The sequence below is a fragment of the Poecile atricapillus genome, chromosome 14 (genome assembly GCF_030490865.1).
Source record: "Poecile atricapillus isolate bPoeAtr1 chromosome 14, bPoeAtr1.hap1, whole genome shotgun sequence".
NCBI lineage: Eukaryota > Metazoa > Chordata > Aves > Passeriformes > Paridae > Poecile > Poecile atricapillus.
In genome coordinates, this window is record NC_081262.1 from 10,351,413 (window position 1) to 10,376,749 (window position 25,337).

The window sequence follows — 25,337 nt, forward strand, 5'->3', positions numbered from 1 at the left end:
AACCTATCAAACAAAATGACATGACCAGAGCACATGATACCAGGCCACTAAAGTCCAAGTTGTGGCAGCCATCCTGTAAACGTGAACCAGTTTTAGGCATCATATTATGCAATGAATTAATAAACTCAAAGCACTGGTCTTCATGATAAGCATAACCATTAAAATATGTGTCTTTCAATGATATTTTTTCTCTGCTTTCCATCTCACCATATACCCTGAACATAAAATCTTTGTGATTAACCAAGGCTGTTGGTTGTAGCTATATTTTCTACTGAGAAAGTAATACAGACTAGAATTCCATTAATGATGTTGGGGTTGTTGCAAAAAAAATAAAATAAATAATCATGAGCCCAAAGAGTACAACAGTCATTTCTCCATGTACAGTGTCCCCTGAGCAACAAAACATCCTTGAAAGCTGTCTTGCCCAGGAGATGAAAACCAAGGAAAGCAATTTCTCTCAGAAATACTCATTGTAAGGCCAGAACTTCTGCAGAAGTTACACTTCAACCTCACTGTTTGCACTGGCTGATTGTTCAGATTATTTACCTTTTCACCTTGTGTTGACTGTTCTTGTGAAGTCTAGAAGAATTTGTTCAAGTTAGAAACAAAAATGGGACTCAATCAATAGACTTCTGTCACAGAAACAAGTATCAACAGCTACCTAGAAAATCACTTAAACTTTTAAAATACCAAACAGCTACATTAGAATCAACAAAAGTATTAATTACATCAGTTTACTTGAAATATACTTTAATTTTGTTTTATTTAGAGGAGGTTGTTCTTGAAAAATTTCAGGTCTCTTAATAATGAGACTTTTTTAGATGTCTGGGAACAGGCAAAATGCTTAATTATATCACTCATTTACCTCCTGTTGTCCTGTTTTGTATTCAGGGCAGGTTGATTAACTTTGTGTCTTAGAGATGAAGCCACATAATTATTTCTATTAAACAAGAGAATGAAAGGCTGAGTCAAAGCTACACAAGGAGACAGCACAGTCCAAGTGTGTTATTAGATGCTATTGCTGGCAAGATGCTCTTTTCTTCAGGTCACCCTCTGCCCAGAAAAAAGGCATTTATGACATGGGAATGTTAGAAACAAAGTCCTTTGAAAACAGTAGCCCCCAGGAGGTAGTAAAATAGGAAGTTTCAAAGGAATACAGTGTAACAAATAAATATGACTGAACTAAACATCTGCTAAGCTTCAAACATGTTAATTTTATCATTCTGTGATAGGAAGGATTTAACTGTGCTTTAATGAAACTGAAAAGCTTTAATGGAATTTAACATATGAAGGAAGAAAATCATAAAGAAGGCTAAAATAATGTAAAACTCTCCCTGCTCTAACTACACTTTTCTTCTGATTCAATTTGTCCAGAATGCTTTAACACACTCCCCCATCTATAGAATTAATAGTAATATGCACATAAATCAATAGGACTAGGTCAAGTCTGCCTTTCCTTACTGCATGAGCGAACATGGAACAGGAATTCAGGAGTAAATCTCCCTGTAATTCATTTTACAAAATGGCATTGACACATGACCATTCTGTGCCATTTTGTGAAGGTGACTGCAGAAGGTGAAGGGGAGGAGGAAAAAAAAAAAGAATAAAGCCTACAATCCAGAAAAGGGGAAGAGATTTAAAAGTATAGTAAAGTATTTTAAGTCCACTCTACATACTAGATAAAATACCCTGAGGCAGCTAGAACCATACATAAATAAAATCTGCAAATAAAGTAAAAAGAGAAGCAAGGAGAACTTTGCATTCTAAATGGCATTCTGAGATTAATTTTAAAATATGCAGAGTTCTCATTAAGGCTGTGAACAACAGAAATGTTTCCGTGATATAATAAGCAAATAAGTTAGTTAATTTAAAACAGATTAAGGGTTAAGGGAAATGAATAATTACTTCACAGTCTCATTGATAAAGAAGAGATAAACAGTTCTGCAAGATGCCTAAGTCTACGTAGTCTCAGTATCTTGCCTCCACATCCAGACAAACCCAGTAAGCTGTAATAAAAAAATAAATAATGCTGTGCAGGACACTGTTGCTAATTTGGTGAATTGGGCACTGATGGTGTCTGAACTGATGAACTCCCAGTGCTCCACTTGCTCCTTCCCACAGGAATTTGCTGCTGTGTTCCTCATATGACTCCAGAGGGAAAAATGTATTATAGCCCATGCTGACTTTTTAAGTGTTGTTGACCACAATCAAATTTTCATCTGTATGAAAACACCCCCAAACAACCCAACCCAAAAAAAGCCCAAAACTTCAGCCTCTGTTTTTATCCAGTCAAATGAATTCTTTCCAGCTATATCACAGCCAACACACTTGGCCAGGAGTCATAGCTGCTTTACCCAGCAGAGCACTTTCTAGGCACAAGATGCATCAGTGGGAGCAAAGGGGACTTTCTGCATTTTACTTTTACAGCAAATGCTGTACACTAAGTTCTGTCCTTCCCAAATATTAGCTTTATTTTGCAATGCACACATTTGCCTGTACATATATAACCTTCCCATACAAGTGCCTGTCTGTATCTCACTGACACATACTTGGCAATACTCTCTCAAACACTTGCCTGTCATTAGGTTACACATTGCTCTCAGCATGGGAAATAAAATCAAAGAATCCTCTTATTCAAAGATCCTTTTCCCATTTCATAATTAGGCAAACAATGAGGGGATAGAACACAGTTCACTTCTATTCTAGTAGCCTAGCACCTCTTATGATATCATTTCCTTTTGTAGCCCAGGATCAAGACTATATATAGTCACCCTTTTCTTGTCCTAAAACTTCATTGGTCATCATGTGAAATACTTTAGGACCACATAACAAAGGACTTTCCCAGTACAGAAGACAGAATTTTAATTACTTGAATTTAAATTATTATTTTTCTTTAAAACTTTGGGATATTTAAATATTGAAAGAGACAGAATACTACTCAGCTCTCTATACCTTAGAAAGGCTACGCCTGTTTATAAGCAATATTCAGTTAAACCCAAGGATCAACTTGCTTTTTAAATATATTTTACTAAGACTAAAATCAATGCCAAATTCTTTCAGCTGGACACAGGTGATTTTAGAAAGTACTACATGATTCATAACATGTTATCAATTGGCCAATGAACTGCTAATCCATTACTTATTCCCACATAAGGCTAGACAAGACTGAATCCTTATGAGATTAACAAGACCATTTTGATTTCCAGTTACTCTGAGTTTCTTCTTGGGGTGATGCTCCTGTTTTTCTATTTTAAATGGAACAAAAACATTAGCTCACATTGTGTTCTAAAGAGGAATATGACTTTATTGCAGATTCAGCAAAGTTCAGTCTGCAGTCTAGTTCCCCCATTTCTCACAAGATGTTTTGATCTCTGAGTAAAAAAAAGTTCAGAGATTAGAATTTTTTTAAACATATGTATCACTGAACAGGTGTTAATCAACATGAAATATTCAGCTTGTCTCAGATGATTGGTAAGCACAGAAACTAAATTTAAATGTCAAAAAAAGGAAAGGGAAACCATATGCCATGTAAATAATGCATGAAAAATTAAAAACTTGTTTTTCCACCTGTTACTCCATTACTAATATATATGAAGTCTGCTTCAGGCACTTTTGTTATTTTTTTTTTACCCAAACATATAAACCCACAATATAATAAGGTCTGTGTGTCACAGACTCATCTTTCATAGGGCCTTGGAAGCCCTGTATACCACAGCTTTTCATACCTGAGCTGCAGTGGTGTGCAGTGACTCCTAATCTTCACAAAAGTCAGGTGAAAAGAAAATAAGTTACAATACAGCCACGAGTCTGAACTTGCCTGAATGAAACCCTGCTGGTTTGAGGCAGATTAGTTAAGGAAGATCATACAAGAGAGCTAATCTCTGTTTTACAGCAGGAATGGAACAAACAAATCATGCTAACCAGCAAAAACTGAAGTTTTTATGGGTTGCCAGTACCAGAGAGGGTAAATATTTAAGTCTTCATTATAAATGTTACATGAAATGCAATAAACCACAAGGAATCACTGCAACTTTCATTACAGCATTTTGGAACTGCCACTGAGTTTCACAGTCTTAGCAGTGTCCAAAAACCCAAAACCCCCACACCTAAATTGAGTCAAAAGTTTTGATAAAATTCTCTTTCTCAGAAGTCCAAGACAATTGGTTTTGGTTCCCTGCCCTTCCCTGTGGGACTGTTACTGACATCTACAATGGATACAGGATTTTTTTGTCGTTGAGAAATAATTCAGCAGGAAGAGCTGACTGTACAGGCTAAATATAGTTAGACTTTCACTAAAGGATTTACAAGCTAGTTACAAATATGACGTTATTTTCCCCACAAAGTTGTCATTTACCTTCCATTTATTGTCTCACTGAGAGCACAGTAAATACATTTTCTCAACAAAGGTTTATTTCACCTGGGGCTGGTGGTGAGGAAAGGCTGTGGTTGCTCAGCATCCTTAACTTAGAGATGTGAGAGAGAACAACCTCCTGAATGCTGGGGATGTGCTGTGTCTGGCTGGGCTCAGGGCTGGGGGAGCACACACAGAGCACCAGGAATCACTCTGACGTGGCCACAACCTCGGAAACGCTGAATGGACACACAGGTGAGGCCCAGGGCATCCTTCCCAGGGCTCCCACTGCAGGATGGAAGTGTGAGGCTCACGTGAAATTTATGGGTTCCAGTACAGTGAGAAATTCTTTAAGGTGTCCCTTCACAGGCCTTTGAGGCACAGCACAAAGATACCAAGTCTCACTCGTTGCAGGTGTCCTGAATATGTATTTTTCCCTGGAGGTGTGTGCTCAGGAGCATCATGAGGAGCCAGGGCACACAGGCACGTGCTCTTAGAGCTGCAGGTGCCCAGACACCACCACACACCCACCCTGAGCAGGCCGGGACTACAGACTGCAGGAGTGTTACACCCATCTTATCACTGACTAAGAACTGAATCAGCTTCAATTTATAGGGTGCAGTAAGACTGGGGTAGGTGGGTAATAAAATATTAAAATTGACTGAAAAATGTAGCCTATTATCTAATTTAGCATGAAAAAATAGCTCGAAAAATATCACTGAAATCCTAGGAATATCTGTCTTCTTTCTTTTCTCTGGCACTATTGCAATCATTACCAAAGCCTTGTGTATTTCCATACTCTGTTTCCTCCCATCAGCCATTTCTAGAACCTGAAAATTTTTAACTTATCTGGAAGTCTTCATAACAAAATTTACAATGATATAATCCTATACAGAACAAACTTTTTTAGGGTGGTTCTGTAAGAACAAACTGCAGGATCCATTTGTAGACACATTCTTTATGTTCAGTAACAAACCCATCCCTTGTTCACTGTGCTTCTTGAAAGTATCATTCCTGTTTACATTCTATCAGGAAAATATTATGGAACTTACACTAGCAGCACAAGCCTGGAATGTTACTGTATAACTGGAAGATACTAAACCTTATTCCTGTAAAACCCCACAAGTACTTTGTATTTCCCTTTCAAGACAGCTCTCTGTGTAGTTTCCTTTTATAGCACAGGAACGGAGCGGCTTCTTCCAATTAAATCCCATTATAAATACAGCAGAAAACTCTTTTATTAATGCTCCATAGGAAAAGCTGGCCTGATTCTAACTACTCAAACTGCAGCCTCTAAACTGGTTTCCCAGAAGTTTCCACCAGATGAGGTGCTAAAGGTTCTGCAGTGGCTGGCACGCTTCGCTTTCCTTTCTATCCATCACAATGTATTCCAAAGGAAGCTGGTTGGTTCCACAGGGATGGCATGGATGCAGTGAGAGGACAAGATGCCAGAGCTCTCCTCCTCAGCTGAAACACCCGCAGGAGTGCATGGTGTCATCTTTCTAAGTGAAACACAACTCCAGCTGACAGGGTCAGTGTAGACGTGTTAAAGTAAGCCAACAACTCTCCTCCCTCCCCTTTTTATTTGAATGGAAGTGGAGCTAGCTACAGTCATCCTAAACCACGGGATTTTCTCTTTTCTGCTTGGTTTTCTCACTGGTGAGAGTGAGTGCTTTAACCCAGAATTAACAAGAGAGAGCTACAGCTCTGAAAAATACCCAATCGCGTGGCAATTTTGCTTATTAGACAGGAAGAAAATAGGCAGTTTTGAATAATACTAGCAAGATAATATTTTAAAAAGAAAGTACTGCTTTATGTTATGGTCTGATTAGAAATTTTTCAGCAAGTAGATATGTTTGTTTTAGCAAAATTGGAATTTTCCATTTTAGTTCCAAAACTTTTTCTGTACGAGTTGACCATTTAAAGCTCACAGTTTCTGATGCAGAAATTCTCTCTTGTGAAAACAATGAGGAGGGAGAAAAGCCCACAGAGTTTCACTTAGTTGCAAAGCTGAAATAAAGTGGTTATCACAAAAAAAAAAAATCACAACTCATTACAGATTGAACCAAACACTACTGATTCTATTAATATTAAATAAACATGATTATCAAATGGTAAATTGTTTGTTTGCTTTACAAAAAGCTATAAAAGTTACTAAAGGATCATTGTGAAACTGTTAGATGCTACTCAAGAACTGTAATGTACAAACTTGATAGATATTCATAAAAATGCCAAATTTTGGATAAATGGCAGGTCTATTCACCAACAACCACTAGTTTATTCTGACTGAAGGTTTATCAGCCTTGACCCTCAAACCAATACGCAGTTACCCCAATAGCTGGAGGTATAAAGGCTCTCAGAAAAAGGAAATATGGATCTAGAGAACCCCTGCCTGATTCATGTCACAGAATTCCTGAAATCACTATTACTGTGTAAAATAAAGTGGTACTACTATACCACAAGGTTTTGTAGGTGACAAAACATGACAAAGTTGTGGAGACCTTTAAAATTACACCACTTGACAGGCAAAAGTGTTTTGTGAATGTGTTCAAATCCTGTCTTTTAACCTGAAGAACAGTTTGCTCTTTTGTGCTTGAGAGGAACATCAAGTTCAGGGCTCACCCTCTGTCAGGAAAGAATTCCACTTCCTCTGTGCACCAGAAGAAGCTTTGGGGTTTTCTCCCTGCCTCTATCTTGTGACTGCCACAACAAAGAGCAATCTTTTACTTCAGTACTTGCTCCTCTAGATCATTTGTAGTGGTTTTTAACCAAAAAAATTCTTCTGAAAGGAACCCAAATTTCCCCAAATTCTTACATTTTAGACTGCAGATGAGCTAAAGCTCTCTCATACCTGTTTCTAATTAAGTTTTAACACAGTGCAACTATAAAAAAACATTCCTGTAAACTAGAGTAATCTTTAAATAAATTGTCAGTCTTGGTTAGATTAGGGAAGAGACGTTTGTCTCCTCTGATTGTCCTCTTAAAACACTGATCTTCTGCAATTTAGTTCCACTGATCAAACCATGCAATGTAATATTTTTCTTTCTTTTACTATTTGGACAAGCAATTAATAGTTCACACTCCTTAGTTCTTGAGCAACAAGCTCTGGGTACAGACCCATAATGTATTTGTGGGTGACTGCTGTAGATACCGTTGCTACACAACAAACTAAGTGGGACTTTACACCCACAATATAAAATGAGATGTAGCTACAATAACTGGCAGGTGCTGGAGAAGATAGTTGGGAAGATATGAGAAGCAGAATTCCATAGGCAAGCAGGAAATAACTTCCCAATTCCTTGTGCAAGTGAAGCCTACAGAGACAGCCCGTGTTACTAGAGGAGATTTTATTTACATTATAAGCACTAAAAATCGACATGACAAAGCCCCACAAGCCTTTGTGTTTTGGGCAAGACAAAAACAATTAGCAACATGTGAAAGTTACTATTTTAACACCGTGGTGAAGTGCCTATGTGAAATTGGTTTTACTGCATTATTGAAACACAGCATTTTGTGCTGGTGTGGTTTGCTGGAATTTGAATAGTATGAAATCTTAACATTTTTAAACATGCAGTTTCTTGTTTTCTATCTTTTCTTCCTAGAGGGATTTCCAAAAGGTGCCTAGGAAAAAAGGTATGCAAATTCCATATTGCAGGATAGCTTGAAGCAATAAATTCAGATTCTGTTCTTTAAATGCTCATAGCCAAGTCTGAAGGACTACAAACTCAGAAATTTAGGGGAGATACAAAATTAGAAAGAATGTCGACTCAGTCAACTCATACCTTATTCATAAGGACTGTGTTGTGACTGCAGTACATTCTTCTACTTCCTCAATTTGCTTAAATTATTCTGTATTAAAATAGTTCAGAGAGCTTCAACCAGACTTGAAAGATAGAGATACTTAATACAAAAGCTCTGAATCAGCTGGAATATCCAGATTTCCTTTTCAGTCTCATTTCCCTCTTCTCCTCCAATCTCATTCAACAGAAAAAAGGATTTCTGGCATTTTTACTTGATTTTTCCCCCATGACTTCTCCAGCCTTTCTGCTTTCTACCCTCAACTTCAAAAAAATCTCCTTTATTTCTATTCCATTTCTGTTTCTACCCTGCTGTGGGGCTGGTGTCCATTTTACTGTCTCATCTCAGAAGCCCAGGTTCTGTGTTTCCTGGTAAGGAGGAAGGATTGGCTGTGGGTTTGATACCAATCTTTACATCACATTGGCAGTGAATACACTCTAGGTCACCCAGCAGGTTTGGGTTTGAACTGTGAAACCACCTCTAATTTGGCAGAGATAACAGAAGTATTATGCATGACAGAGCTGCTAGTGGTCAACCACTTGTCTTTTGGCAAGTCTAAAGGAACTCATGGATGAGGTTTGCACAGAGGGCTCCCCTGGAGTTACAGGACCCACAAATGGGCAAAGTTTGATCTGTCCTTATGCACCCCATACTGCTCAGCATGCACTGCAATAGTATTAAAACACAGAAGTGCACAGTAAATACTTTTCTTTTCAAGCAGGTACTTTTAGAGACACCTGGGTGTATCATATGTCGTTGGTAAATAGTCTAATATTGTAGCCCAGCTTCAGAACTTGTAAGACTTTTTCTTGAAAATGCAAATGATCTGTCACAGACGCCTAACCACATTATCCTACCTTTTCCAGCATTCATTGACTTTCCTTATCTCTAAATTAAGTATTCCATCAGAGAGTATGTTGGAAGAAATCCAGAGTTACTGTTTGCCTTAAGAAGAATAGACTTTTCTGCAGTAACAGTTGAAGGAGAAGGTGAACAGAAATCAGGGAAGAAGGCCGTGTTTTCTCGATATGGTATATCTTGAAGAAGATTTGTAATTGCAGGATGGAATTCATAGTTAAACAAAAATATGTTTTCAATCACAATTCTGTATTGTGCCAAATAACAAGGAAAACCAGCTATTTTCAGAAGTCAGCAGAAGATTACCCAATAATAACAATATTTCCAAATAAGCAGACAATGTCCCACAGTGACAAGTCATAAATCAGTTGCTTCCATGCATCTGAGCAACTGCTTGATTGCAAAAACTATAATTGTGTGTTTTCTACTATTTCATAAAACTCTGCATAGCCATTTCTTTTAACTGTTCTATAGTTTGACAGCAGCAGCTCTGCTTTCTGTAAACAGCCTGCAGAGCAAACAGAGGAGCTGCTCGTCGGGACTGTTTGCTCTGCCCTGTTTGCTGTTCCACCGCTCCCAGCCCTCGGCACAGACCTCAACACTCACCCACAAGTGGTTTCAGAACAAACCATAAAAATGCAGGCAGCCACACAGAAACCAGTGGCCACCTTTCAAGAGGAGGCTGTCCCCTCAGTTCTACTTCTCCAGAGCTATGAAAAAGAGTTGCTAAGCCCATCCACTGTAATCAGCTGAATTAACAAACTATTGTGAGTTACAGGAGGAGATTCAAGTTTCATCACTGGAAGGGTCCTACGTTGCCCAAAATCAAAAGTTCAGAAGCAAGACACGTCATCAAGATATTTTTGTCAAAAAGCAAATGAAGACATTAAGAAAGTGTTTTCTCTTTGCAGTATAGGTCCCAGTGTTTTGCTTTGCAGTGACACGAGAATCTTTTGTCAGAAATACTACAAATACTTTGTACTCCTTTGCCCAGTGTTGCAATTATACTGCTCAGCCTACAGAAGTGAAGTTGTCAAGGTCAAGTGCTGCTGCTGATCTTTCAAATATTCAGAAATTTTTTCAGGAGAGTACAGAACTTGAGGTGGATTTATATTAATGTAAAATTAATCTGTCTTTGAGTCTATAGTTTCTCTTTCAAAAGCTCAAGTAGAAAATAAATATAAATGCACCTGAGAACTTCTAGTGATACACTTGATCAAAAGTAGTGAAGTAAAACTGAACCCTTCACAATGACACTCAACCAGAAAATTTAGTTTAGAATTGCTATTGTAAATGAGGACACTTCATACCAATATTCTGTTGCAAAAGAATTTCAACCTTCACCTCTGCATTAAAAATCAAGATGCATGTTTTTTCCTATTTACTTTAGAATTATATGAGCTTAAAAATACATGCGTTTGAAAGCATAAGAAGATCTATATTCACAAAAGGAGGGGAAAAAAAAAAGATAATCTTGTCAAAACATTGTGTCTTGAGAATAATATGCCTTAAAAGCATCAAATCCCTTCCACCCATGTTATGTAAGAGTAGAACATACTTTTACTGATCCTTATCTACTTCACATTTTTTCTGTGAACTGCCAGCAGGAAAGCAAAAACAAACTTTATACTACAGAGTAATATAAAAAATGAGTTTTCACTTACCTAATTCTTTTGAAACTGGAGAATCTGCTGATATGTCTCCAATCTTTGCAAGGCTATCATAATATGCTCTTCCAGCCACTACCATAACTGGGGGTGAGTGAAAAAAACACAACTGTTAAAAAAATATCTTCCATTTTTATTAATGCACCATTCTATGAAGTCTCATCATCCAGAGCACAGAGTAAGAGAGGAATATATGGCAACAAGGAAATCGTCTGTCAGAGAAAGTTACCAAAGTCTCTGTGCTCCCTGCTGATCTGAAACCAGGGAAAAAAGACAGAACTCCAGAATATATTAATGAAGTTTCAGCCTGTTATTTAGCTCCAGCTCCTTTGCATACCCAGAGGCAATCAGCATCTGCATTGGTCAGGGCACAGCAAAGTTCCTTGGTACAGAGAAAACTGTTGGAAAAACCCAAACTGCAATCCCAAACATCCAAAAACTGCTGAGGTCTCTTGTGGTGACCAGCCAAACCAGGGACCTGGGAAATGGCAACTGGCCACGACACCACTGACCTGCAGCTGTCCCAGGGAAATGTGGAGCCCCTCAAAAACAAATCATCATTTCCCCTCTAAAGTTGGCTGTAACAGGAACCAATAAGTTCTTAATATATACCACCAAGTTTCAGTTATTCCCAGTTAATAATTTCCTGGCTAGGGCAGATTTAAACAGCAAAGCCAGTTTTGCTGGAATGAACAGAGAAATGTCGGGATTGAAGCTGCAGGGAGGCCAGTGGGGAGAAACATCTTACACAGGGAATCGACCTACAGCGGCTGCCTTGCATCTTCAGTGTCTAGAACTGATCTGCACACCACAAAGAAAAGAAATAACAAGGAGAAACTGACAAGCTTTAATGTGAAAAATAACTTACTGAAGTTATTTGTCATAATTTTTTGTAGTAGCACATTTTTGACCTAAAGTGAAAGTCAAGCAGAGCCTTACTGCTAAGTTCAGAATACTTCTTTTTTTCTGAGAGGAATATAATTGCCAATTACAGATCTGTATTTTCTAGTTTTTAGTACTAAGGTGACATCTTTGGTTGCATAACAAACAGTATATTCACCAAGAAGCCTGAAAATTTTCCAAATCAAACAAAGATTCTCTTTGAGGCTCTGTTGCATTAGAAAGGGTGATTTCTGTCTAAGCTCTGTCTCATAGGTGCTCTGCACTCAAACTTTCTGAGCAGAAGAATTATACTGGCACTACTGATGGAGCAATGTGCCACCTGTACAAGAGGATGTGATGACAGTCTAACTCCTCCTATCTGTGTTTTCTCAAGACAGCCCCAAGTCACTCTTTTCTTCTAATACAAGCACTAAAAAATGATGAAATGTCTGATTTTCCCTGTGCTAATCAAGCTAAGTCAAGAACCCCACTTGCACAGTCCCTTCACCAGTACTATGGCATATCAATTACTTCTGCAGAAAGGGAGACTTTTTTTACCTTTTGTCCTCAAAGTGTAGAAAAATATATTATAAACACATCTGGAGTTCTCATAAGTTTTATGTTCTTTGTCAGCATACTCCAACATTTTGGAAAGCTGCAAGGTGTTTGATTAGCAATAGAGTATTTACTCCTTGTTACAGATCTATTTACACCACACAGAACTTAGGGTGAAAAGATTACCAATTTATGAGAGTCCAAAGATGACTTTGCAAGAGTTGTTGCAACACTGTAAATGTAAATATTCATTTGAAAATAAGCATTCATGCTAGATATGCCTTATCAGCTAGGCTTAAAGGCAAATGCAACAAAAACCAAAACGTAACATATCAACAGCAAAGTGTGTGAGAAGCAAGACCCTCAGAACCCAGTAAAGAAATATTTCAAATGAATACGAAAACACTTGTTACTACTTCTGGTACTACCTGTAATTCCTAAGGTCAGGTACTAGGTAACCATATGTTAATCCATCAAGTTAGACACTGCCACAAATAAGTCAACATTTCCCTATTTTCACCTCCAGCAGGCTTTGGTTTTATCTTTTTCTCAAGCCAGGTCTAAAATTTGCATGGAGAGAGATTTCAATGTCTGTTTGGCTATGCACTACTTCTGCAGGATCCCGTTTCTCAGAGGACTGCATTACACAGAGGGGAAAGATGTGCCATAGGCTTGAGTGAGGCAAAATTAGAGATTTTACATGGCTTTAATATGGTATCAAGCAGTTTGACAGGTCTGCATGGGGAGCAGGCTCTGACAGGCCCCACAGTGCAGGCTCTGGGAGTCTGGAGCCCAGTCCTGGAAAGGACTTGGATTGTTCCTTGAAGTCAATAATGGGAGCATGCAATTATATTCTAAAATGTTTAAGAGACTGGTCCTTAGATTCAAATCCAAATTCATTCTGATTTTGACTCAATGAAAAGGATACCATCAAGATTAGTATGGACAACAACAACAGATCAACCCACCCTGCAGCTTGAACTAATTCACATTGTTCTGTACTCAGGGTTCCTTAAGTAGTGACGTGTGAAGGTGAGCAGGAACTGACCTAAGAATGTGAAATATCTCAGGAAGGTATTTTCAGAGAGAAAAAAAAATAACACCTAATTTACATAACTTTGGTTTTTTTCACTTATTATTTCAATGTGGATTACTTTAAAGCCACTTTCAGTTTATTTTGCAGGAGCTCTGTGCCTAAGTGTTTGTGATGCAACTTCTCCAGGACAGTGGAAAAACCCCAAAAGACTGGAGAGAAGGTGCATGCATTTGTATATTTGTGCTTGTTGGGGTTTTTTCCTCTTAATTAAACACATCCAAAGTTCATCTTGAGAATTAAGCCTATATACACAAGTCTCATATCCAATATGTACATTTAAATGAGAATTAAATATTCTTTCTAAATGTAACACCTGGAAAACTTACCATTAACAGCTTTTTCATAATTCTTCCCCAGATTTATTAAATTCCTCAGTCCGGGATTGAACTGTTCCATAACATTCTAGTGAAAGAAAACAAGATTTGTGTTATAGCCAAGGTAACACACAGTGGGTGTAATATTAATCTCAGTGTCACTCAGGCCTAGTTTACAACTGAAAAGTCCATGGATGGATGAAAATTGGAGGATTGGAGAGATACAGGAAAACAAAGGATGGAAGGGAAAAGAAACTGAGCATTTAAGATCAACAAATAGGAAAAAAACCTTACTGCAAGAGGGGGTAAAAAGAAGTCTGTCTGTTTATAATACAAAAGGATATCAAGTCTGTGATCAAAGTTTGTGCAAGACCATCTTTTACGGTAAGTGATGTTGGAATGAGAGAAAAACCTTTATCCACTAATTGGTCTATAAATTCAGACAACAACTTTCTGACAATGGTTCAAGATTTGAGTTCTAAATTAAAAAAGAAAAAAAAAAAAAGCTAGAAAAGAAAAGAAGAAAAATTTCACCAGATCTCTGGTTCATATCCTTCCTGGTTTCTGTGTTACAGATGCATTCAGGGAAATTAGTTATTTTGGGGTTTTTTGCTGCATTTTTTATTTGTTTGAAATTTATGCAAAGTCAAGGTTTTCTCAGAAAGAAAATGATGACCTTATTTAAATAGAAGGGGGAAAAAAATCCACTGCAGCTGCTTTCACTGTTAAATACAATTACTGGCTGAAACAACCAGAATCTGAAATCCAGCAGCTCCAGGCAGGACTGCTCTCATTCCCAGCAAATTCTGCATCCTGCAGATTCTAGGCCGCCTTTCCCCAGAATCTTCCTAACAAAACTATGGCTATGACATTACTCTGTGAAATGATATTGTCATGAAAAGATCATGAGATACCTGTAGATACCATTCTGTTATTCTTACTATTGTTATGGCAATACTTTTATGACACCACTCACTACTGGTCACACAGAAGAGCTGTCAAGTTCAAGGAATTCAAAACAGATGCTTTCTGCTTACAAGAAATACAAGACTCAAGAATGTGAAATACTATCAAGCTTTTGTCTGTTGTACTACTAACAGAGTGGAAATATTTATATTTAGTACACAGGTGAACTCCAAAAGAACAGCAATACTGTCACATTTGTCTGATATTCAGGCAAGGCCATGCAGACAGAATTTTATTATTTTTCAAAGACAGCACTATACCTGAATTCTGATGAACATAAAAAGTGAAGGATTAACTCCAATAATACTCTAACAGTCACATTGAATAAAAATATAGATATTTTAAAAATATATAAAACTATTAGATTCCAATACTAGTATAGCATAAATTACATCAAAAGCAGCCACAGAACAATACCTGGTCCCACTGCCTTTATGTACAAATTAAATGCAACTGGGATTGTTTTCTGGTCTGTCCCATTAAACTCTCACCCACCCAAATGCAATCACTGCAAACAAACCAGCTATTGTCCCCAGGCCCTTGATTTGTGTTAACTCACAAACCACATCCAGAAATCATTTGGGAAAGCTGTTTCAGGTTGAGCCAACAATGCCAAGGGCTATTCTAACAACTTAACAGGATGGATATTCAGGCTCTGGTGTCTGGGAACATCCCTCCTCCTGCCCCAGCTCTTGAATTTGCTACTGTCAGTGCTGCTGCTGTGGCTGTTGCTCTCCTCGTTGCTGAGGCACTCTGACTGTGAGACACTTGTTCCAAGGAGAAAGTTGTTTCTTCCTATTCCAACTTTTTGCTATTTCTTCCCAGCTGTGTACTAAAGACGATGTCTGTTGACTTACACGGAGTCAGTGAATCACAAGGAAAAAAAAAAAAAAAAAGATGAATTGGGGAATTGTTTCAGGATAAAGAGTCCTGTATTTTCAAGGATATAGGGAAAAAAAGATGTACCATGATGCTGTGTGTCCATGGCAAGTAAGAATCCCAATGCCACCTTGAATTGCCACTCTATACTGAAAATAATCTTGAAAGATTCTGCCTATGCTAACCCCTCAAAACAAAAAATTACAGAGTAAAACCCCTTATTGCCACCTACCCCAAAATTCTAAGAATAACATGATAATTATTGGCCTTGGAGTACTGCCTTTTGGAATGACTGTCATTTTTGAATGACTTTCTTTGGAAAGACTGTCTTACCCCTGTCTTAATGCCCTTAAGCATTCAGGGGTAAAGATTCCAGCTTTCCTGACATCTTCTAATTCAGATTTTAAACCAGCGATTGCACCTGTGTCAGCTGTTTTCATTCAGAAAGAAGTGAACAAACCCCAGTAAAATTACCCTTAATAGCTCCCTTCTCTGAAGCCAGCCCCCACAGCTCTTGTTTTTCACAGGACCTCTTGATCCATTGCAGGAATTTGTGTACAACAGACACAGACCATGCTCTGGAGGCACAGCAGGTCCAGTGGAACACAGGGAACCCAGAGGAAAAGCTCCAGGACATCACACCTGCTCAAGGTACACAAAAAACTGCTGGGAAAGGTGAAGAAACAATTTACAGCCAGCGCCTGCAGCAGCTGGAAGGAGCACAACTAATGGATCTTTTCTCCATCAGCCCAGGCAGTCTCTGGAAGTGTTTCAGGCTTTGCACTGCCACAGAGGTTGATTGTTAGCAGAACCAGTCCCTGGGTGTGAGCGCCTGAGAAACGGCAAAAACCTCTGCAATGGAAATTCCCCTTTGGAATCTGCTTGGTTCCACAGCTTGGTTTATGGGCATCAGCTGATCCTCACAGCGCTGGGCATGGCTCATCTCAATCAAGGGTTTGTGTTCGATAGAAAAACTTAACTCTCCCTGACCCCCCTGCCACGTCTCCAAGATGACATGATGAAATAATTCTCAGATTATTTCCCTTTCATACATCAGGAAAAAAGCATAATATGTGATCTTTTCCCTTTCTACTGAAGGCTAGACTCTCAAAGCAAATAAAAAACCTGGCCATACATCTAGTGGTCTTTCTATACAGTTAACCACAGGTAACCACTGGCTGTCTTTGAAGTCCAGGAAGAAGTATCTGGAGCACTTTATCAAAAAAATAAGCTGTCACAGGAAATTCCCTCTTCAGAATGAGCTATCCATTTGATATCACCAAGACATTTCAGATAAATTAAAATTATTGTAGTATTTTATTCAGCTTCAGAAGTTATAGGGGACAAGAGCAACTCAAATCAATTTGTACAGCTACTTTTTCTTACCACGTCTTACAGTTTTATAACTTCTCTTACTTTTAGTCCAAGGAAAAGGTCACAAAAAAGCATGGGACTGAACACCAGTGACAAATTTCAATTAATACAGTACAATACAATTAATACAATAAAGCCAGATCTCAAAACTTCTCAAAAAGAAGGACAGAGGAACAGAGAAAAATTTCTGATCAGGAGAACAATTAATGTAAAATTGTCAAAAGTCTCAGAAAATAACAGTATTTTATCTGCCTTGGTGTACAAGGACATGGAAATAAAACCTTTGTCTTAATCCAAATAAACATCATAAAGTGAGAGAGAGCTTGGGAGAGATAAAGTGGTTCACAGCACATCATTTGTCTGTACAGTGAGGCACACAAACAGGGCCTCCTAATTGTCAATCGTGTGTCCTATATTCTAGTGACACACTACCTCTCATGAACAGAATAATTAACGAGAAGAGGAGGCACATGATCAGATTCTACAGCTTTCTATTATTTAGGATGAATGGAAATAAAGGGAAACATTTTCAAAACAGGCAACTGGAAACATCTTTTATGCAGAGACCTTCAGAGCTGGCAAAAGCGACCTTCCAAGGGAAAAAAGCATAAGGGAAACCTATTCTGGTCGTTTGAGTCATTAAATCCTCATAGACTCTGTTATAAGAGTTGCTGTGTTCCCCTCACCACATGAAACCAGTGTGAGTTATCCAGCCTGGTAGCGTGGAGCTGGCTGAAGAGGAAGAAGTCCTGAATTTCCACTTGTTGTGTGTGGGTATTCTATCTTCCGCAGTTCCTGATAGTCATATAAACAACACTAATCTTCAAAACAAATGACAGCCATTGTAAAAGTGCCTTCCTGTAAATGCTCAGCTTTGCTTTTTACTTACAGACACACCTCACTGAACAATAGCTCAGCAGGTATGCACACAACTAAACAATGCAGAGACTCCCTGCAGTCTCACGTTTACATCCTGCAGGCACCCTTGGAAGAGTGAATAACAACATCTTTGGGTAAAATTCTGAAATTAGGAAACTACCAGAGAAAAGTAGATCCTGATGTCTACCATCACTCCTATTACTATCACTACAGCTATTCATAGCTAAGCTCTGTATAGCTACTAGTGATTTAAATTGTTATTCCTCAACTTGAAATTGAGTAAATTTTTTAAGAAGTACCTAGTGTTGCCACACAATGTCTGAGATCCCCCCCCTTGAGAAGATTCAAAAGCTGTACAAAAAGGAAATAATACTGTGCGCTACTGCACTTGAAGCATTTTGTACATTAGTGCATTTCATCTCCTCCTTTAGCTCCTGGAATCCATAATACAGTGTTCAGAAGGGCACGGTTGAGCCCTCAGCACATCTCATGTTAAGCTATCTCATTTGTATATTAGCTTAATATTATTTTAAAACAGGTTTAACAGAATGGAAAAGACAAAATCAAGATGCCAGTGTTTATTCAAAAAGACTAATTCTTATGACTAATTCTTAGTCGTCTTGATGAAACATTTCTTGTTTAAGAGAAACCTTAATACATCATCCATCAGTGTGCTTCAAATACAAACCTTTTCAGGTTATGAGCACATGCCCAAGGATAGACATCAAGTAGGTATAACCCTAAATAAGGGCAGAAGAGATAATTTGTACTGAGGAAGAACTGGATTTTATACAAACTCCCAAAGGCTTCTCTTCCCCCAAGTTAGATTTATAATGCAGGGATGCAAAGCAACAACCTGACTGCAGTTTGTGCTGGGACCATCGGTGAGTTTGACATTTGATACACAAGTCCAGTAGTTTAATATAATTGTGAGTCTTTTTAAAATACAGAAACATGGAATTTAGTACTTTAAACTGAATTTATATCTGATATATTTCTGTGATAAAACAATACAGCCTACCAAAATAATTCTCAATGCCTCTGGGGAGAACAAAGTGGGTTTTCTTGGTGGGGTGGTGTTTTGGGTTTTTTAAATTGTGCTTTGGTTGATAATCAAAATTTCTGGGTAGGGTTTACTTGGATACCATGAGACATATCTTCTAAATCCCAGATGAGCAACACCAATCATGGCCTTATCAAGAGCTCTGGAAACCTCTCCCCACAGGAAGAGTCTGTGAGCTGCCTGCCCAGCCCTTGGCCCATCCAGGCAGAAGGACAGGTCTGTACCTCAGCACTTTCCTGTCTTGTCCCCTTTCCCCTGCACTCTGTGTATCTCAGCCGGATGCCAAGCAGTTTTCCCTCACTTACAGCAGAAAATCCGTACAGGCTGCAGGGACACAACAACACACAACCTGGGGTGACCAAGTGACCATCTGTGCGTCAGGGGGTGCCACAGCGTCCCCCCACATGGTCCCCACAGGGCGCTGCCCGGGCAGGGCAGTGTCATACCAGGGAACCTCTCAGCAGTTCCTTGGCAGAAGGGAGGCTGTGGCCCTCTTTAGTCATAGGCTCCCACACCCTTGGGCTTCATTGTGCACGTGCCATTCCTATCATGCGGTAAAGTGATTCTCCAGGTCTTACATAAAGGGCAAATGTCAGCCCTGGTTTTTGTGCGTGCACACACATTTGTGAATTATGCTGTTTATTTAGTCAGGTTAGCTGAAAAACACTGAGGTATTCACTTTCTGGTGCTGCTGCCAGAAGAAAGGAAGAACAAGATAAAAATAAAACGGCATTACTCAGCCACCTGATGACTTCTGCAAATATATTTTGAAGCTTTGTATAACACAGGTTACTATGCATTTAATAAATCCAATGGATTAGCACTGTAAGAAAGAAAAAAACCACAATACTCCCCCACACCCAGAAAATAGCAGGCCAGCAGGGTATTCAATTTAATTTTCTATTATTTTTCCAGGTCACCCAAAACTTGATTTTTTTGAGAAGTCTGAAGCCTGTATTTGGTCCTGTGGCACAGATGCCATCACTGCGCTGCACTGAATTGTTTTTTGCCCAGACCAAGCCTTTCGTCTCAGAGGTAGGAGAAGCACACCCACTGCTCTGGATTTTACCCATCCCAGCACGGTGTTTCAGCAGTGCACTGCTAGGATGGCACAGGCAAGAGCAGAGGTGCCATGAGCACTGCTGAACAAAGGAGAGCACACTCTCCACACAGGCTGGAGCATGGCACAAAGAGGTGTTCATTTGTTTTAGATGGGGGAGCTGTGATTACAGTCCCAGCCAGTGCTGAATACACAGGCTCCTGCTCTCTGCCCCTAAAGGGTAACCAACTGTTTTCAAGATTTCAACTTTGATATAGAAATAACTGCTTTAAAGTGGACCCCGAATCCATTCTCTATCTGAAGCAGCCTTTATACCTTATCTGGATAAAGTTTCAATTTTTAATGAGGGCAGGGCAGGAGGGTTTCCAGGCCTGTGAGTACGAGCTATGTGATGCAACATGCCAGACCTCTCAAAATACCTACAGAGGAGACATTTCATCACACTGTCAACATTAACTTTGTGTTCCTTCGTGGTTTTCCTGGTTATTTCAACCTTAAAGATCCCTTTGAATTAGTCGAATTAGAGAAAACAAAACTAAAACGTAAACTTTACCAGGAAATAAGTACTGAATAACAGGGAAAGGCTTTACTACTTAGATGTCTCTTATTCCTTTAAAGCCCATTTTAAGTTATATCCATTAAAACACACAGGAGATCTTCTCTCATCTCCTCTGTAAAACTGTTTTGACTGCATTCTGGAAGTCAATAGACAGAGGAGAGCATTCCTTTGTTGGCACAGCCCTGAACAGTCAACTTCCCAGGTTTCTCTTCTGTGAGTCTGTATTTACAGGGTGCTCTTCTGAGCGGGGAATTTATGTTTGCTTATGGCCTTGCCACAAATGTAACCGATACCAAAAAGCACCAGACTATTTAAAATTATCTGCTCTGGCTCCAGAGGACAAAATTTATAGCCAGATAATCTCACTTTTTTCAGTAGTTTTGCATGAATTTGATATCTAAGTCCAAAGAAAGTAAACAGCAAATACAACGTGACCCCAATATAACTGGACTGCTTAAAGTGAGCGGTAATGTTGACTTAAATGCGCGTCAAAGAACAACAAAAGTAACAGCAAAATTTACTCCTAGCAATGTTTTTGGAAACCTTTAAATGCTGATGACAACATCTTCAGAAATATGAAAACATTGGATAATAAACCAGAAAAATTTAGTAAATAGTGAAACGGAACAATCCATCAGAAAGCTTTCCTTAGGGCTCAAAGCTGCAAATGCAGCTGTAAGTTAAATATGCAAATGCATTCAATCATGCAAATTTGAGAGCTTTCTCTGGTACAACACACTGTACAGAATGAGGATTATAGATACAATTATGGATTACTTCACCACCCGTCCAAAAGTATGATTCTCAAGGGAATTTTTCCCAACTAGAATTGCTGTGTTTTGGAAACAGTGTGCTTACAGGGAAGAAGAGTTCAGAACAACTGTCTGGTGCCCATAAACAGAATCTTTTTAATTTACAAATAACGAGGCATTTTGGAGTTTAGAAGCCTCCCAACATGAACTGAACTACCCACAGCGGTCAGTACTTTGAGGCAATGCTAGGGTGCACCATCATAAATCTGATTATCATCTCGGGACGCTGGCAAGCAACTTAATTCAGCGTTAAGCCATTTTTAGGCTCTGGCCCGTATAAAGAAACGGTTCAAGCAGAGGACCACAACCACCAGGATCTCCAAACCACCTTATCACCAAAACACACCGAGGGAATTAGAGCCGGCTGGTGAACCGAGCTTGCTGGAGAGGCAGAAACCGCTCTGGAAGCCGCCTTGTCCCGGGGGTGCGGCGGAGCCCTGGACACAGCGGGGCGGGCGGGACCCCTCCCGGGGAGCGAAACGGGGAGCGGGGTAAAAAGGAGAAGGAAAGAAAAAAACCAAACCCAAACCAAGAAAAGTAGAGAAAAAAGTAAAGAAAAAAAAAAAAACTTCAAGAGAAAAAGGTAAAGAGAAAAAAGTAAAGGGGAGGGAAAAAAAGACAAAAGTTTGCGGCGTTTCCGCGTGAGGAGCCGCGGCTGCCCCGCGCCTCCCGCGGCCCCCGGTGCCCGGGCAAAGGTGGCCACGGGCAGCCCCTCCCCGTCCCGCACTCACTTTGTACGTGCTCTCCGTCAGCTTGTTCACCTCCTCGGGGTCCCGGGACATGGTGCCGGCGGGGAGAGCTCGGTCCTGCGGAGCGCCCCGGCCCCAGCGCAGCGCCGCGGCAGCCTCGGCTTCCCGTGAAGGAGCTGTCACAAACTTGCGGAACCAGCCGGGCAGCGCCGCCGGGGCGGGCCCTGCGCACCGCGGCTCCCGACGCGGCAGGACTGGCTCGGCGAGCGGGGAGGGCCGGGCCGGGCTCGCATCACCGCTCTCGGCTCGGCGGGCACGGCACGGCACGGCCGGGCGGGGCGGGCGGAGCGCTCGGACCGCCCCTACCTGAGCAGCCACCGCCCGCTCCGAGCGCCGCCTCAGCCCTCAGCCTCCGCCCTCAGCCTCCGTCCCCAGCCCTCAGCCTCCGTCCCCAGCCCTCAGCCTCCCTCCTCCGCCCCGCTTCCCTCACCGGGAGCCCCGGCCCCGCCAAAGCTCAGCCCCGGCCGTGCGGAAGTCTTCTTTGGAGGCAGCTCTGCTGTAAGTGCCTCGCCAAGTCGGAGGTAAACTTTTCCTCCCCGCAATTAAGTGAAGGTTCTGAAGGAATTAATTAGTCAGAATGAATTATCGTAGCGCGGTGCGGGGTGGTCCTTCCACAGGACAACCCCACATGAGGGAGAGCAGAGGAGGGAGACCCGCATCCCTGAGACCCCCTCAGGAATGGACACAAATGTTTTTCTCCCGAATCCTGATCTAGTGTACTGCCCGAGCTTCCTGCTACACGCTGGAGTTTTCTGTTTGTTTTAAATACACACCCAATAAAACACTGCCCCCAGTCATCTTTCCTCTGTGAACTGACTTACAAGCCCTTCATGGGGAGGGGTGGTGAGGAAGGCTGTGGGAAGCTGTAAATTTTTGTGGACCATAAATAGTCCAGAGATTGTGAGATTAAAGAATGCCAGTTGGAATATCTTTCTGATAAAGTAATACTGGCACTCTCTTGAAGGGATTTGTGGGAATTTCATAACCATGGGTATTTAAAACCAGGTTATGGTATTGGCTATGGTACTGTGAGGTGTAATCGCCCCCGTCACACTGGCTGTTCTTCTCTTGGTCGCTGTCCTTCCCTCTGTTTTCCTCACTTTATTGCAGCAATAAAAAACTGGTCTTGAATCAGAATTCTAGATATTGGACTTTCATGACGAGGAAGTTGTTACAGGATTTCGAGAGCTGCAAGAATGTTTTTGAGGTGCCTTTAGCATTACAATTATAATTTATCATCTGGGGAAAAAGTAGGCACTTAAGGTGTTACCTTGAATGCAGCTAAAATGCAGGGCAGAAAGGCGATTTTAGGAGACTTCATACTCCCAGGTGAGGTCTTTACGGACTTCTGGTATGTATGGTGTTAATTGCTTCACAGTTTAATTTGTAATGTTATCCTGTGGCCATAATGGATTGATTTGGGCCCAAGTCTACAAGTGATATTCCCTCTAACTAGTGTTTGCTCATACAAACAGTCCTCTCAAATGTGATGTGGCTGCTTGCCTGAGCATGGCAGGAAGAGTCACAAATCACACTGTTTATTCCCAAGTCTTTTGTCTGCAGAGTTTGTTACAACTCTGAAAACAGACTGGTTGCTACCAATTTTGTGTTACCATATGCCCATACCTGAAAAGGATGTTACTCCCTAATAGGCTGGTGTTCAAACTTGAGGGAGCAGGGACCCAAAGGAAGATGCAGAAATACACTGCACTCCTGCTAAAGGAGCTGGGAGTGTAGTGTATAGCAGGGAATGCTTTATTCCTGATAGGGGCATAGCATTTCTCTTTCCTCTGAACACTGTGGAGCTCTGGGAGCTCACCCAGGATTCAGGGTGTTTGTTTCCAGTTGGCTTGCTAAGTTCAGTCATAGTAAATTACAATGTGAGTGTAAATGGAGTATGCATATCAGACAGAAACAATATGGATAATTTATGTAGGCAGAAGTGTTTAAGTAGTTACGATACTTAACACATTGTGGGAATGCTCAGCATTTCAAAATAAACATTTGTAAAGCTCTTTCTTCTTACCTTGTAAGCAGATGTAAATATTTTAAAGTTCTACTGAATTTCCTACTTCTGTGTATGACCTTTGGTCTTTGGTATGACCTTTGGTATTTGTTTCTGCAGTCTTTCTGGGACTTTTTTAAGAGTTTTTAGGTAATTTTTTTTGTGCTTTTAGTGTTGTTTGTTATTAAAAAAAAAAAGGAAAATAACGATGGAAATAAATGATACGGTATTATACCATTTGTAAAACTATGGAGAAAAGAAAAAGAAACTTAGAAAAAACAGTCTTTAAGGAATACCTAAGTAAGAAATGAAGCTATCCATACAGAATCTTTAATTTGGGGTAATGATTACATCTATTATTTCATCTACCTCTAGATTAAACTAAAAATAACCATAAATAGTTCAGATATTTAACTTTACTGTGTGACTGCAAAACTTGAAACTTGACAGCCAAATCCAGTTCTTTGAGTATTTAGGCCTTTGCTCCAAATCATAAATTTTCAAATTCACTTGGTAAAAAAATGTGCTTGAGCTTGTGATACAAATGCAAAGGCTTTGCTCTCTTAATAGGGGATTTTCATCTTACATTGTGTAAAGATCAGTGTTTTGTTACTTACTTAGCTGGAGTCAGTCCTGATGTGTGCAAACAACAGGAATTTGGAATGGTTGAATGAAGTTTCATTTTTGCAAGTTGCTTAAGGATACTCTTGCTTTTAAACATGAGTGCAATACTCCTCTAGTAGCACACCAAAGTGTTTGGTGTGATCAGGACAGAATGTTTAATAGCTTGAAAAGCTGAAACTTACTGAATATTTCTTCATGCTCCATTGCCTACATACTCCTGTAGGCATTTGTAATAAACATACTATTGTGAGATGTATTGCTTTATGTAGACGTTTCTGGTTTATCATATTCATCAATTACACTGAAATTTGGGTGTTTGAGTTCTCAGGTTATGCATTTTGTTATTGTTTTTTAGGGACTCTGAAGAGCACTTGCTAACTTTTCTCTGGAGAAGAGTTCAGAGCAGGAGTCTAGTTCTGATGACAAATCAAATCTGCTCTCTGTACTGATTGGAATTAAAATTGATCTGATTACCTTTTTTTGATGCTTACTTTTAACAGATGTGGATTTGTTGGCCAGAAGAGATGAAGAAGGAAATATTCTTTCTTTGGTAGTGAACCCATCCTGTGGTATAACTACACCTGTTCTTTGTACTTTGTCTCAAGCAATAAATGTACCTCAAGAATAGTTCAGGGAAACTTGCTGGGTCAGTAGCTTAGCTGGTCCAGTCCCCATCAGAGTAGGGCCAAATTCAGCATTAGGTTGCTCAGGGCTTCATCCAGTTTTGAAGGAAAAGTTGAGGAACAGAACTGAAAGTTTTATTTGAAAGAGCCTGTAACTTGACAAGTAAAGAAAATCCTCCACAGCATTATGGGAGACAGTGTTTAACATTCTGTGTTGATATAT

At 39.9% G+C, this 25,337-nt stretch overlaps 1 protein-coding gene and 1 long non-coding RNA gene across 4 annotated transcripts in view; one reads left to right on the top strand and one right to left on the bottom strand.

Annotated features, from left to right (window-relative positions):
* The window catches only part of BAIAP2L1 (BAR/IMD domain containing adaptor protein 2 like 1), a 35,487-nt gene extending 13,363 nt beyond the window's left edge, over positions 1-22,124 (bottom strand). The window contains exons 1-3 of one of the 2 annotated variants that reach the window (XM_058849391.1): positions 21,845-22,124; positions 13,534-13,609; positions 10,672-10,758 (exon numbers count right to left, since the gene is read on the bottom strand). In XM_058849391.1, the coding sequence (XP_058705374.1) occupies positions 10,672-10,758; positions 13,534-13,609; positions 21,845-21,895 (214 nt within the window). In that variant the 5' untranslated portion in view covers positions 21,896-22,124. The remainder of the gene's footprint in view (positions 1-10,671; positions 10,759-13,533; positions 13,610-21,844) is intronic. The other variant, XM_058849390.1, reaches the window with a different exon arrangement.
* A 94-nt stretch (positions 22,125-22,218) lies between these two features.
* The window catches only part of LOC131584362 (uncharacterized), a 46,635-nt gene continuing 43,516 nt past the window's right edge, over positions 22,219-25,337 (top strand). For both annotated transcript variants that reach the window (XR_009278735.1, XR_009278736.1), the window contains exons 1-2: positions 22,219-22,383; positions 24,992-25,060. This is a non-coding gene — a long non-coding RNA (uncharacterized LOC131584362). The remainder of the gene's footprint in view (positions 22,384-24,991; positions 25,061-25,337) is intronic.